General features: G+C 39.7%; 1 protein-coding gene across 3 annotated transcripts in view; it reads left to right on the forward strand.

Annotated features, from left to right (window-relative positions):
• The window catches only part of MGAM (maltase-glucoamylase), a 157,206-nt gene that overhangs the window by 90,040 nt on the left and 52,995 nt on the right, over positions 1-14,171 (forward strand). For all 3 annotated transcript variants that reach the window (XM_045063083.1, XM_045063082.1, XM_045063081.1), the window contains exons 4-8: positions 8,581-8,701; positions 9,754-9,863; positions 10,404-10,555; positions 11,108-11,279; positions 12,974-13,073. In XM_045063083.1, coding sequence (XP_044919018.1) covers positions 8,581-8,701; positions 9,754-9,863; positions 10,404-10,555; positions 11,108-11,279; positions 12,974-13,073 — 655 coding nt within the window. The remainder of the gene's footprint in view (positions 1-8,580; positions 8,702-9,753; positions 9,864-10,403; positions 10,556-11,107; positions 11,280-12,973; positions 13,074-14,171) is intronic.

Below are 14,171 nucleotides of genomic sequence, written 5' to 3' on the forward strand. Positions count from 1 at the left end.
ATTATTTAAAATAAGGACAAAGTTTTAAGAGCCATGTTTTGTAAAAAAGAAGATAATAAATCCCAGACTAAAGATAGTGCAGGAATCTGGGTATTTACAGCAATATTTCTTGATCACCAACTGAAGTGCTCCTGAGTATTATTTTATTTATTTATTTATTTTTAGTGAAACAGTATTCATTTTTTTTGAACCACACCCAGTGCTCCATGCAATCCATGCCCTCTCCAATACCCACCACCTGGTTCACCCAACCTCCCACCCCCCGCCCCTTCAAAATCCTCTGGTTGTTGTTCAGAGTCCATAGTCTCTCATGGTTCACCTCCCCTTCCAATTTCCCTCAACTCACTCTCCTCTCTAACTCCCCTTGCCCTCCATGCTGTTTGTTATGCTCCACAAATAAGTGAAACCATATGATAATTGAGTCTCTCTGCTTGACTTATTTCACTCAGCATAATCTCTTCCAGTCCCATCCATATTGCTACAAAAGTTGGGTATTCATCCTTTCTGATGGAGGCATAGTACTCCATAGTGTATATGGACCACATCTTCTTTATCCATTCATCCGTTGAAGGTCATCTTGGTTCTTTCCACAGTTTGGTGACCATGGCCATTGCTGCTATAAACATTGGGGTACAGATGGCCCTTCTTTTCACTACATCTGTATCTTTGGTGTAAATACCCAGTAGTGCAATTGCAGGGTCATAGAGAAGCTCTGTACTCGAGGAACTACAGAACACTTCTTCAAACCCCTCAGATTGAAGTGGTGGGGGGGTGGGAGGTCGGAGTACCATGTGGTGGGTATTATAGAGGGCACGGATTGCATGGAGCACTGGGTGTGGTGAAAAAATAATGATACCGTTATGCTGAAAATAAATAAATTTTTTAAAAAAAGAACACTCCTGAAAGAAATTGAAGACACAAAAAGATGGAAGACCATTCCATGCTCTTGGATTGGAAGAATAAACATTGTTAAAATGTCTGTACTGCCTAGAACAATCTATACTTTTAATGCCATTCTGATCAAAATTCCACCGGTATTTTTCAAAGAGCTGGAGCAAATAATCCAAAAATTTGTATGGAATCAGAAGAGACCCCGAATCACTAAGGAAATATTGAAAAACAAAAATAAAACTGGGGGCATCACGTTACCTGATTTCAAGCTTTACTACAAAGCTGTGATCACCAAGACAGCATGGTACTGGCATAAAAACAGATACATAGATGAGTGGAACAGAGTAGAGAGCCCAGATATGAACCCTAGCTCTATGACAAAACAGGAAAAAATATACAGTGGAAAAAAGACAGTCTCTTCAATAAATGTGCTGGGAAAACTGGACAGTTATATGTAGAAGAATGAAACTTGATCATTCTCTTACACCGTACACAAAGATAAACTCAATGGATAAAAGACCTCAACGTGAGACAGGAATCCATCAAAATCCTAGAGGATAACATAGGCAGTAATCTCTTCGGTATCAGCCACAGCAACTTCTTTCAAGATACATCTCCAAAGGCCAAGAAACAAAAGCAAAAATGAACCTTTGGGACTTCATCAAAATCAAAAGCTTCTGCACAGCAAAGGAAATAGTCAAAAAAACAAAGAGGCAACCCACGGAATGGGAGAAGTTATTTGCAAATGACAGTACAGACAAAAGTTTTATATCCAGGATCTATAAAGAACTCCTCAAACTCAACACACACAAAACGGACAGTCATATTAAAAAATGGGCAGAAGATATGAACAGACACTTCACCAATGAAGACATACAAATGGCTATCAGACACATGAAAAAATGTTCATCATCACTAGCCATCAGGGAGATTCAAATTAAAACCACTTTGAGATGCCACCTTACACCAGTTAGAATGGCCAAAATTAGCAAGACAGGAAACAACATGTGTTGGAGGGGATGTGGAGAAAGGGGAGCCCTCTTACACTGTTGGTGGAAATGCAAGTTGGTGCAGCCACTTTGGAGAACAGTGTGGAGATTCCTCAAGAAACTAAAAACAGAGTTTCCCTATGACCCTGCAATTGCTGCTGAGTACTATAATTGTGAATTTAATTACACACACAGTGTATCAGTCACCTTTCACACTGAGAATGAATGAAAACAAAATGCAGCCTTTTGAGTGAAGTCCATTGATATGAAATGGCAGATTTATATTAGACACAGATATGATGCTTGCTGCACGTGATACCCAGGCATGTGGCACACTCACATTTATCTCTCTAGCCATCCTATCGTAAGCTGGCTGGGATATCTGTGGTGTTCTTGAGAACTGCTGTTTTGGTTTGTCTGAAGGTCCTAATACCAAAAGACATTTTATTTTTCTTTTCTGTTTTTTTTTTTTTCTTTTATACTACTGGAGGCTTTAAGTCCCAAATCAAGATGTTGGCAAGGTTGATTCCTTTTGAGCACTGTTAGGTAGAAGCTGTTCCTGCTTCTCTCCTAGTGTCTGGTGGTAGCAGTCAGTCCTTCACATTCCTTGGCTTATAGCTGCATCACTCCAGTTTCTGTCTGCGTCTTCACATGGCTTCTCCCTGTGTGTGTGTGTCTGTGTTCAAATTTCCCATTTGAATAAGGATACTTGGCATATTGGATTAAAGGCTTACCCTATTTCAGTGTGACCTCATCTTAACTGATTACTTCTGCAATCATCCTAATTCCAAATAAGATCAAAATCTGAGGTATAAAGATTAAGACTTCAATGTGTCTTTTCTGAGGACATAATTCAGTCCAATTCATGGAGAGGGGAACTGTGGAAAGTGGGAATTGTTACAACTTGAGTCTTTGATGTTGACTGACTGGGAGTAGATGATGAGTCAATGAGAACCAATGCAGCTAAGAGAGAACAGATGAAATCAGCTATAAGATATGATGGACTAGGGTTGGAAGTGGGAAGTTAAGGCAGAGAAGGGAACCAGAGCCAGATAAGTAGCTTGACATAGAGAAGATGCCCAAGACTGCAGCAGAGTTATGGGATAAAACTAATCAGGAAGTCCAGATGCTGTCCTGAGGGTGAGAAAGATCCAATCTCTGGATAGAGATGGGTAGTTAAGGATCAGGAAATCTCCTGGACAGGAAATTCAGTGCCATGACTAACTGTTCTGGCACCAAGGGCAGCAGCCTGCAGAGCAAGTCTGCTAAGGTAAGAAATAATTCCAGTTAGACCAACATACCTTACCAAGGTGATTGTAGTGTTCAATTCCCTTTATTTGGCGTCCTACCCTGACTGAAATGAACTTGACCTCTTAGAATAGTGAAAAGAATTAGAGTTGCCTACTGGGAGTAGGAAGAAACAAGATAGAAAAGAAAAGATGGATTTAAATAGTAGAAGACCTGGGAAGTCACGTAGAGGAAGCTGGTTTTTGATGTGATATACAGCAGCTAGGAGCAACGATTTAAGGCTGAATGGAATCATGTACTGAGAAACAAAGAAAAGAGAACATCAAAACAGGACTAAAAGAAAAAGAAGGTATCAGGGAGAAAAAAAAAAAAGCAGAATACTTCAGTATGGGGCCAAATGTCAAAGTTCAGCATTTGGGGTGATAGGTTCAATTAAACTAAATATTTTTCTTCTCATAAATTCTTGTAGAGGAGATAAACCAAGTAAATAAATAACTGGAATATGAAAAAGTCTAAGATACAAAAAGAAATATGTTGGAGATCACAGAGAAGAAAGTATTATCAAGGGGAAGGTGACAGTATGGAATTAAACATAAGGAGGATTTTGACACAGATGGGAGGAATGAAAAGTGAATTCAAAATAGAATGGATGAGGAAATTGTGGGGCACACACATGACATATCAAATGGTCCCATATGGCCAAGATATGGGGTGGGTGCCAGAGAGAAGATAATGCCTGAGATGGCAAGGTAAATTAGAGCTGGATGAGAGAGAACCATTAATGTTCTGCTTTGTTGATAGGAAAGGGAAGCTGTGGTCTAGATACGCTTCATGTAAGCAGGATGTTTGGCACGCTAGGTTTGCAGAAGGTTGATCCACACCCGTTCACTGGCCCCTGTCGCAGTGTACTAGGAACCTTGTTGCTTAGAAGCACAGCTAGATGGCTAATGCATCCTAAGTTCACTCTCCTACAACACCTCATCTTGATATTGATTATTGAACTTCAGATGTCATTATTGGCTCAGCAGTGTTTCTTTGGGGTTTTATTGTAAGACCTTTCATAAATTCTGTGGTATCAAGATTATGGTTCAATAAATGAACTTTGACTCTTTTCATATGTTGTACCAACTGCATTAAACTATGACCTTGGCATTCATTCATTGACCTGCTCCTCTTTAGCTCAGCCAGAGAGAAATGCTCTGGGAGTACTTTCAGTGGCCTGTTTTTTCACAGAAGTTATGGCTTGGGCATTTTGGTGCATGTTTCAAGTATCCTGGCTGTTATATGCTTCCCCAGACTATTGTCGAGAGGCTGAGTCTATGGATGATGATGTATTTATATAATGTGCATGTTAAAGGGAAGTACATGGATGTGTGGAGTAGAGAAGTGGGAAGAAATTATGAATATGATACCTGGCTAATGGAATGTTCCAGTGTTGAGGCCATTACATCACTCCTCTCTCTCTCTCTCCTCCATGATTACTTACAAAGAACTAACAGTATAAATTCCCCTTCAGATAATTCTTTGTTGTAGATCCCACTGTTTTTAACTCCCAATAATGAGAAGGGATCCTATGAATTTGCCAAACCACGTGGTATACTCTTGGAGACATCTTGGGAGAGAATGAGCTCCAAGGGTCTCTTCGATGAATCTCAGGACAGAAAAAAAAGGGTGACTCAGTTATCAAAATCTCTAGCCTGATCTTTAGTTTTGGGTTGGCAGCTGTTTGCAGGGCATCTCCCTTGGGTTTTCCCATGAACACCTCGCCTGAACTCATCACTCCTCATCAATTCTGTTTGCCCTCCTCAACCATCAGATTTTGTTTGTTCTCCTGTTATGCTTCTCATCTCCGTAGCAGGACAGCAGAACTCTTGCCTGGCTCTTCCTTCAAGCCTTTTGAACAATATTTCATGTGTTTTAAACACTTTTCTTGACAGTGTTTCCCAGAATAAGCACTTAATTTCCCTTCATACCTGGTCATGCTGGCCCTTCCCCACCGCACATGTGGCTTATTCCCATAGACTTCCAGCACCTCTTCTGAATTCCATCTCTCCCCTACCTGTGCCATTACACACAGGATTGAAACTGCCCTCTTGAATATCCTACTCTTTTTATGTTGCTACCCAGCTGGAGTACTTACAGCCTTCTTTACTGTTTATTGTGTTGAGTTCAAATGCTCAGTGTGTCATCTTAGACCCTTTTTAACCTTTGTGCCTCTCAAGCTGCACATAGGTCATTCTCCCATGCAGATTTTAGAGACAGCTCTCACACTTACCCAAAACCTGTCCATTCTGAAAGACCATATCACTTTCTACTTCCTTGTGAGACCTTCTGCCCATAATCCCAGCACCTTTTACCCATAATCCCAGAGTTGAAAGATCCTGTTGATGGCTGGGAGCAGAAAGATGTAGTCAATTCCAGACACTCAGCTAAGGAAAGAGCTGGTAGACAGTAATTTTAAGCTCATTGATTTTCAGGATAGAATGTATTGTATGTTGGCTAGCTGAACATAAAAAAAGAGCGTATTGTATAAACAAAGAAGAGCAGGTTTACATGCTTAAAATAAACTGGCATATCCTAACTATCTTGTAGAATGGGTAAGCTGAGAACAGTTTACAGTAAGTCCTACAGTTAACAATAGTACTAAAGATAATCTTTATGATGATGTTTGAAAAGTTGCCATCTTTCTTATTCAGAAGTTGTGTCATATTTTATAGCAGGCATACTCAGTAATTATCTATTTATTGTTTATTTATTGGCTTGTTTTATATTCTGCAAATTCCATTTTCTTATCAATAAGTGTTTAATGGCTCAAGATTTATGAATATCAGCCAGCATACTGCATTTTGTGGAGATCGTTAAGAGTCCCCACCTTCAAAATTACTCTGTGTTTACACAGCATTAGTTAAGAGCCATTATGTGGTGCCAGGAAGAGCAGTGAGCTGTCAGGTCCTGTGTACAGACTTAAGTTTAATGCTCTATGCCTTGAACTGAGAGTGTAGCCCTTGGACAGTAGGATGTTAGGGGAGCCACAGTACAGGTTCTAGTCCTGGCTTTGCTTCTGAAAAACTCTGTGACTTGATCATGAAGTCTTGTTTCCTTGCAGACTATCAAATCTTTGTCCGTGAAATGAAGCAGTGTTCTCAGGCCAGTCTGTCTATTAAATGCCTACCAAGCATGAGCCAGGAGCTGTACTACAGCTCTCTGTTTCCTATGATTAGTAACCATGAAAGTACTGGCCGATGACATGTGATAATTGACATGATACATTTTCCCCCAAGGTCTTATTTTGTGTTTTCCATTTGTTCTGTTTTGCTATGTGCTGCACCCTACTTGTCCCCCACTCTATGCCCATAACTATGTCTTCTTTCCTTTTTTTTTTTTTTTTAATTTTCTTTTGCTTTGAGGATTTTTTCCCCTGGAGTTTTTAATACTGTATTGGAAGTTACATCGGCTATATTACTTCAGCAATTCCTCTTAAATTTAAATTCTCAGATAAACTTAAAAGGACATTTGTGTCTTGGCTCTAATTCTTCTCTATATGTGCCTTCAGTCCTATTCACATCATCATTTTGTACAGCTTTTCTTTACGACGATTTTCCTAGGTTTCACATCCTTTTTACTCTCCTGTTTATGTGCACCAAGCTTCTCTTTCCACTCCTCGTGACTGCTTAGGGCCACTGCAAGAACTGGCATTTTCAAGTTAGCCAACAGAGAACATTCACTTTTCTGGCTTCTTTGAGCACTCTTTGATCTTTGCCCCTTCCATTCCAATGAAGAAATTATTAACCTCTGGGCAGTGTGCAGAAACCATTCTGTTTAACACCCTTTTTAACACCTTTCTCTTTGGCTGATGTATTGAGGTTTCAACTGAGTAGGTTTTGCATGGAGCACTGGGTGTGGTGCAAAAACAATGAATACTGTTACACTGAAAAAATAAATAAAGTAAAAAAAATAAATAAAAGGAAAAAAACCCCCCACAAAACCCTGCTAATTGGAATTCATGGTGCAGTCGGATCCCACAGCCATATCATCCACAGATGGGCACGGTTTTTTCATCTTTAAATTAGTATTCATGTAAAAATAAGCATGTGATTAGATCCAATGGTTCATAAACCTAAACCATTTCTTTGTCTTATCATTTGCAAAGCATGGCCGTGTCCTCCTGAAAATATGCTTAAACAGAAATTGAACCAGAGTATAGGAAAAAGACAGTAGATAGCGAGAGAACTAAGTTTTGGTGCTTGCCTTCCCAGTAGCTCACTGAGCAAGCTTGGCAGGTAACTGCACCTCTGTGAACTTCTGCCTGTCTCAGGTGCTTCATCTGTAAAATATATAGCAGGATGTAGTAGTTATTTATTGCTTTGTGACAGATTATGCCAAAACTTCATGGCTTAACACAATGAACGTAATTTTTTTTATTATGGTAACAAATCTGACTTTGACATAGCTGGATGCTTTTGGCTCAAAGTCTTTTAGAAAACTGAGGTTGAAGCATCTTCTGGGACTGGGTGTGATCACTTTCAGGCTCATTCATGGGATTGTTGGCAGGATTGAGATCCTCCAGGATTGTTGGATGAGAGTCTCTGTTCCTAGAAGGCCATTGGCTGGAGACCTCCCTTAGTCCCTTGCCATGTGCTTCAGAAGAGCAAGGGAAAGAGAGCAAGCCAGACAGGAGACATAATCTTTCTGTAATCTAATCTTAGAAGCAGCATCCCATTATTTTTGCTTTATTCTGTTCATTACAAGTCACTAGGTCTAGTCCACATTCAAGAGGAAGAGGTTTCTTTGTACTTTTTTGTAGTTAGCCTGGTGCTCCTCCCAAATAAATTAGTTGACGTGAGAGAGGGATTGTATTCATTTTAGTCTCCACTTGATTCTGTTGTTAATTGTGGCATAAAGTGGACACCTTTCTTAACTAAAAATTAGAATCTCTTTGAGTTTCAAGGAACAATTACTTCCTGCTTTGGGAGAAGTTGAGAGACTACGTATGTATGTATGTATATATCTATCACGTATATGTAACACACACATAATAGACACATTTATAAGTCAAAAATGATTTGATCTCAAAGTTTCTGAATAAAGCAAAGTCTTTTTTTTTTTTTTTTAAACCAAACCAATATAAGTGAAGCTGCTTTTGTAGTTTTGAGATTCTGGTGGTATAACTATACTGAAGTTTAAGATATTTAAACAAAGTTACCAGTTTTATTGTGAAGGCAGATGTGGGACTGCACTGTGGTCCCTATATTATTACAAAATAATAATAACAGGGTAGGGCATTGGCAGAAAAATTAATTTTGAGTACAAGCTGTGAGTTGACTGGGATACAGCACAATTTCTCTAAATATCATTATAAAATGAGGTTAATGATACCATAAGCTCAAAGTACATTTGAAAATGATAGTGTTGTACAAATGCATGAAATTATTTGACTAATCTCTTATTTCAGGCCACATGTGATCAGCGTGGGTGCTGCTGGAGACCTCAGGGGACCATAAGTGTGCCCTGGTGCTACTATTCTAGAAGTCATGGTTATCAAATGGAGGGTGACCTTGTCACAACAAATGCAGGTAAGCCAGACAATGAGATGGGAGCTCCAGACCTTCTATTTGCTACAGAGGAAAGCCTTAGCGGCCTGCAGAGTATCACCCTGCACAGCCACACTACCGCCTGTGACAGAAGGTGGGCACTGCTCTTAAGCAACGGCTGGGATCTATTTTGGCATCAAGGGAAAAAAAAATCCAATCTTGGCAGTTAGGCTACATGGTCTATTCCTGGCTCTACTTTATGTCCCTTAGTAACCTTGTACAATCATCGTGACATCTTTGATTCCCAAGTTTCAAACTTTTAAAGAGAGGGATTTGGACTCAGTAACCTCTGAAACTACTCATAACTAACACAATGTGATTTTGATGATATGGAAACAATTCCAATTGCATCAACATTTTATGAAAGTTAGCTCGTTAATATCAGTGTTCATAAACCAAATGTCTCTTCTCATTTCTCCCACCCCAAAATGCAGAGGATAATAATGAACCTTCTGAGAGATAACAGAGGGTGACTACTTTGGGGAAGCTCTTAGCATAAAGAAAGAGACTTGCTTCCTCTCTAAGGGTCTTGGCCCGTGGCCTTTTCTAATACAGTCTCAGCTCTCACCTGGTGTACCATGGAACCCAGAAGATGGCATCAGCATATATGATCACCTGCAATGTAACATGAAAATAACTGAGAAGGAATGATACAGAGATAGAGATATATCTAGATATCTCTATCTCTATATCCATATAGATCTCTCTCTCTCTTTCTATCTATATATCTATATATATCAAAGGATAAGAGTGTAAGGGGTATGTGATTAACATAGAATGGCTGATGGACTGTTGGAATGAGAATTAGGCCTTTGCGGGGAGGTTTCAAGCTGATTTTTTAAACGAGAAGCATGGGTAAGGTAGTGCCTGTGCCTTGCTTCACACACTGCCCCACGGTAGTGTTTGATGGGAGACATCGCTCCTCCCTTCTTTTGAGAAATAAAGGCTCTTCACAGCCCCTTTGACATAAATATGGCTACTTCTTGGGAGTTTACACAGCCGGCTATGTAAACCTTTTTCCCTCTACATACTAGGATTCACAGCCCAGTTGAAAAGGTTGCCTTCCCTATCCCTATTTGGAAATGATGTCAACAATGTCCTTCTCACAGCGGAATATCAGACGTCCAATCGTTTCCACTTTAAGGTTGTGGTTTGTTTATTCTTTAAGAATCTTTTTGAAAAGTGCTTGTTCTCTCCCTGATGGCTGATGCAGTTACTACAAGACTGACAGTATTGCTAATGGAAGCATTTTTCTCTACTGAAATTTAATTCGTAGTACCTATATGTTGAGTCGTCTGTAGCCTTCCTTCAGTGTGATAACTTCCTGAATGTAGATTTTGAGTCAACTAGTGAAATCTGATTTTCGTTTACTTGTCCCTAATACCATGTGAAATGTAGTTAGGAGGGAAAAGAAAAAGAATGATTACAGCTGTGAAAAGTCTAGAGCTAGTCCATCTCTGTAGACTTACAATGTCTATTTCTACCAAAAGACTAACTTCTGCCCAGGTGTTAAACATTTGAATTTGGTAATATAATGGATAAATCTACCTCAGACATCATGCCATTTGGGTCAGTGCCTGAGTTCAGTACCATGAGCAGAGTCACTGGGAAACACTGCTGTGGGTAGGGAGGTTTCTATTTTGAAAATACTGAGGAGCTTTCTTTCCCTTCATGTCCCGGGCAGCTAACTGACCAGAGCAAGGACAGGTATGAAGTACCTCATGAACATGTGCAACCTTTCAAAGGAAGTGCTGCTTCTCCCTTGACCTATGAAGTTACGGTCTCCCAACAGCCATTTAGCATCAAAGTGATCAGAAGAAGTAATAACCGTGTTTTGTAAGTTTTAAAAACCTGTCTGGGGATCCGAGTAGGAAGGACATGGGGAGGGAGGTCTGCAAGCCTGAGGAAGGGTGCATGCATTGCAACAATGTTCCTGAAGGTTGTGAGCCCACTTTTGGTGACAGGACTCTTCGAATGTGTACTTTCTTCCACCTTCCTCTTTCCTCCTCCTGCTGCTGCTGCTTCTGCTGTCATAGTTATTACTAAGCATTTATTAGAGGCCAGGCACTGGGCTGGGCCATTTTTTTCCCCTTCATTTTTATTACTGTGTCATCATTTTTTTTCCTCTTTATTTTTCCATTCCTCCATCCATGTATCCACCAGTAACTATTTATGGAACATCTATTATAACGTAAGAGTAATATTTTGGCAGTATCATAGGGTCTCTAAGGGAAAAAGAATTCCTGATCTCTTAGTGTCTATGGGAGGGCAAATGGGGCCAATTAAACAGGGGATAGGAGTCATTAAGATGTAAGGGACACTTTTCTAAAGGTGTGTCCTCTCCACTCTACTTGCCCACCTGTCCCTGAATTTTGCACCGGCGTCTAGGTTGGACTCAGGCATTGGACCCCTCATATTTGCCGATCAGTTCCTGCAGCTCTCCATGCGACTGCCCAGTGCTAACGTGTATGGTCTGGGAGAACAGGTGCACCAACAGTACCGGCATGATATGAATTGGAAGACTTGGGCCATGTTTGCCAGGGACACAACCCCCAATGGGGTAAGCTTTTAGGATGGGCCCCCCTGCACTACCGGTCAGCCTCATTTCTGAAGATGACTCCAAGTAGTATAGAATAATAGTTAAGAGTGAGATTCTAGGGTGAGGCTATTTATGTTTGAATTCTAACACTGATACTCACCAGTTCTGTGGTGCTGGGTGAGTTACCTCTATGTGTCTCCAGTTTCTCATCTATAAAACAAGGGGAATATACTTCCCTCATAGGACTGTGAAGGGAATTAGAAGAATTTATCTACACAGAGTCTCTAGAAGAGTGTCTGCCAAATAGAAAGGGCTCAATAAATGCCAACTACTCTTCATTTTATTTTCCTTTTGAACTAACTAGTTGTGGAGAAGACATTACTAATATTGACTCTGCACAATAGGTGGGTTATTATCTCCATATATTTTAGGTTGGGCTTTATAGATGACCAATTTATACTAGGTTCGTCAGTAAAATAGGATAAAATATCAACAAAAATACTGTCTTGCTCATTCCCATATGAATAGTGTTTGGGGCAGTGAAAGAATAAAAGACATAGAGTTTTGTTGTTGTTGTTTTGTTTGATTTTGTTTTTGTTTTCATTTTTATTTTGCTTTGACTGTGGAAATCCAAATCAGAGATACTTTGTAGGCTCAGCAATATTACCTACAGATATGTTCAGCCACTTGCCTAATTAAGAAGAATGAGTTTCCGAATAAAGGAGATCATTGAATTATGTATTAAGTGATCCTTTTAATATATGGTCTGTATTTATTAAAAGAACCCTAAAAATTAAGTATAATTGATTCCATTCAACAGGTGAGAAACTGAGGCTCAGAAGTAGCCCAATGTTTAAAAGTAAGTTTGGAATAGCAGAGATAGGATCTAACCCCTGGCCTGAGTAATGTAAAGCCCATGTTCCTCACTCTACCATATGCCTATCAGAAAGACAGGAAATTGGAGTCAGAGCAGCTCTCCTGGGTATCATTTAATAAGGAGCCTGAGATCTTTGATATTCAAATGGGCATCACTATGGGAGAAATGTATTAGAATTCAAATCCACATTTAACTATCATTCATATATAATTTCTGTGCACACCAAATTTTGAGAAATGCTGTTCTAGAGTAGTGATTTCAGACATGACTACTCATTGGAATCACCTGGAGAAATTTAACAAAATATCAATGCCTGCTTCTACCCCCAGGAATTCTGTTCTAATTGGACTGGGATGAAGCCCCAGGTTGAGAACTACTGTTCTAAAGTGTTAGAAGTTCAGCTCACGTTCTAAAGTCTAGACTTTAGTGAGACTAGAAGACCAAGATATCTTGAGTAGAGCTCCCTCTAGTTGCACATTAGAAAGATGTCTGATTCATATTAAGGCTTGATGGAGCTTTTGCAGATGGAATTAGGTTAAGCCTCTTTGAGAGAAGAGATTTTTTGAACTATGCTTTCAAAATTCTTGTTCTCCTACATTTTGACAGGTATCCCAAGCTCTCACATTTCTACTAGATAAATAGTCATAACTGACTCAATTCAGTAAGAGAACACTAATTCACTTGGTTGACATCAACCAAATCTAGACTTGATATATTAAGGATTGATCTGTGTCTTCTGACCATGAGTTCCCTGTCAGTTACTCACACAACTAACATTTCTAGTCATTTGGGGTTTAAATTATTAGATGGTAAGTTTTCTATTATTTTCTTTCTGCAGGATGGAACTAATTTATATGGTACACAGACATTCTTCCTGTGTCTTGAAGATGCTAGTGGATTGTCTTTTGGAGTGTTTCTGATGAACAGCAATGCCATGGGTAAAAGACAAAAGGAATATTCATAAAAATGCATAAGAGCAATTTTCAGCACAATGAGAAATGGAATGGAGCCCTTGAGGAATGGCTGAGCCATAGCTCAGGGACTCGCATGTTCTTTGATTGTCCCATCCCTAGTTCATTACCTGTTGTTATATGGTAACCATATATAGGCTTTCTCTCCTAACTTATGATTTTCCTGAATCATAGCTCAGATTCAGCTAAACCAAGCAATGAATATTTCATTCAGACAATATAGTGGTAGCAAGGCAAAGTGGAGTGGCGAGGGTCATGCCCTACAAGATCAGTTTGTTTAAGACCAAACAGTGTAACATCAGAGGATTCCAGAAAGTAGGTAACTTCCCCATCTTGAAGGTTTAGATTGAATCAATGATTCTCTACTTTTTTTTTGCTTGCATCAGTAACTAATGGATCTCAGTGGCAGTCAGTCAATCACCACAGGAGAAGAGGAGATGTATTAGAATCTCCCAGGGTTGATGCGATATTGATCCCTACTTCTCAACTGAGAATCAATGGACTAGATCAGAGGTGCTCAAAGCATGGCCCACGGATAGTTCACAAACTGTTTCAGGTCTATAGTAAGATGATTATAGTATTGGAAAGTAAACATTGCTGTGGCATCCAAGTGCATTCATGAACCCTTGTTCATGAACAACCCTGTGTGAGTTATTCTTATGAACAAAGAATACATTTCAGTAAATCCTGAAGCTTTTTATTCCTAAATGCAAACTAAGGCAATGGGGAAACTTCACCTCTGAGAATTGTGATTGGGTCTTAGGGGGATTTGGAGTTTATAATATAATCTCTGACCTTTTTTTTTTTAAGCTTGGCTTTTGCGTGAGTGAGATTCACTGAGGCTGGTGACTCAGTTTGTCCAATGGGTTACATTCCTGCAACGATGATGGGGTGTGAGGCGAGAGCAACAAGTTCTGTAGTTGTGAAGGTCAAGAAGAAACAGTTTTCTTCTGCCTTCGCCAATCCAGTATTTGGGGGCCTGTGAGTCAAATTGACAAGAGATAGGTTAGCAGGAGAAAAGACAGGTTATTTCCATGTGCAGCGTGGGTACACAGGAGAGTGCTC

Source organism: Mustela putorius, unplaced genomic scaffold (assembly GCF_011764305.1).
Source record: "Mustela putorius furo isolate JIRA1106 unplaced genomic scaffold, ASM1176430v1.1 tig00003845_pilon_pilon_pilon, whole genome shotgun sequence".
Taxonomy (NCBI): Eukaryota; Metazoa; Chordata; class Mammalia; order Carnivora; family Mustelidae; genus Mustela; species Mustela putorius.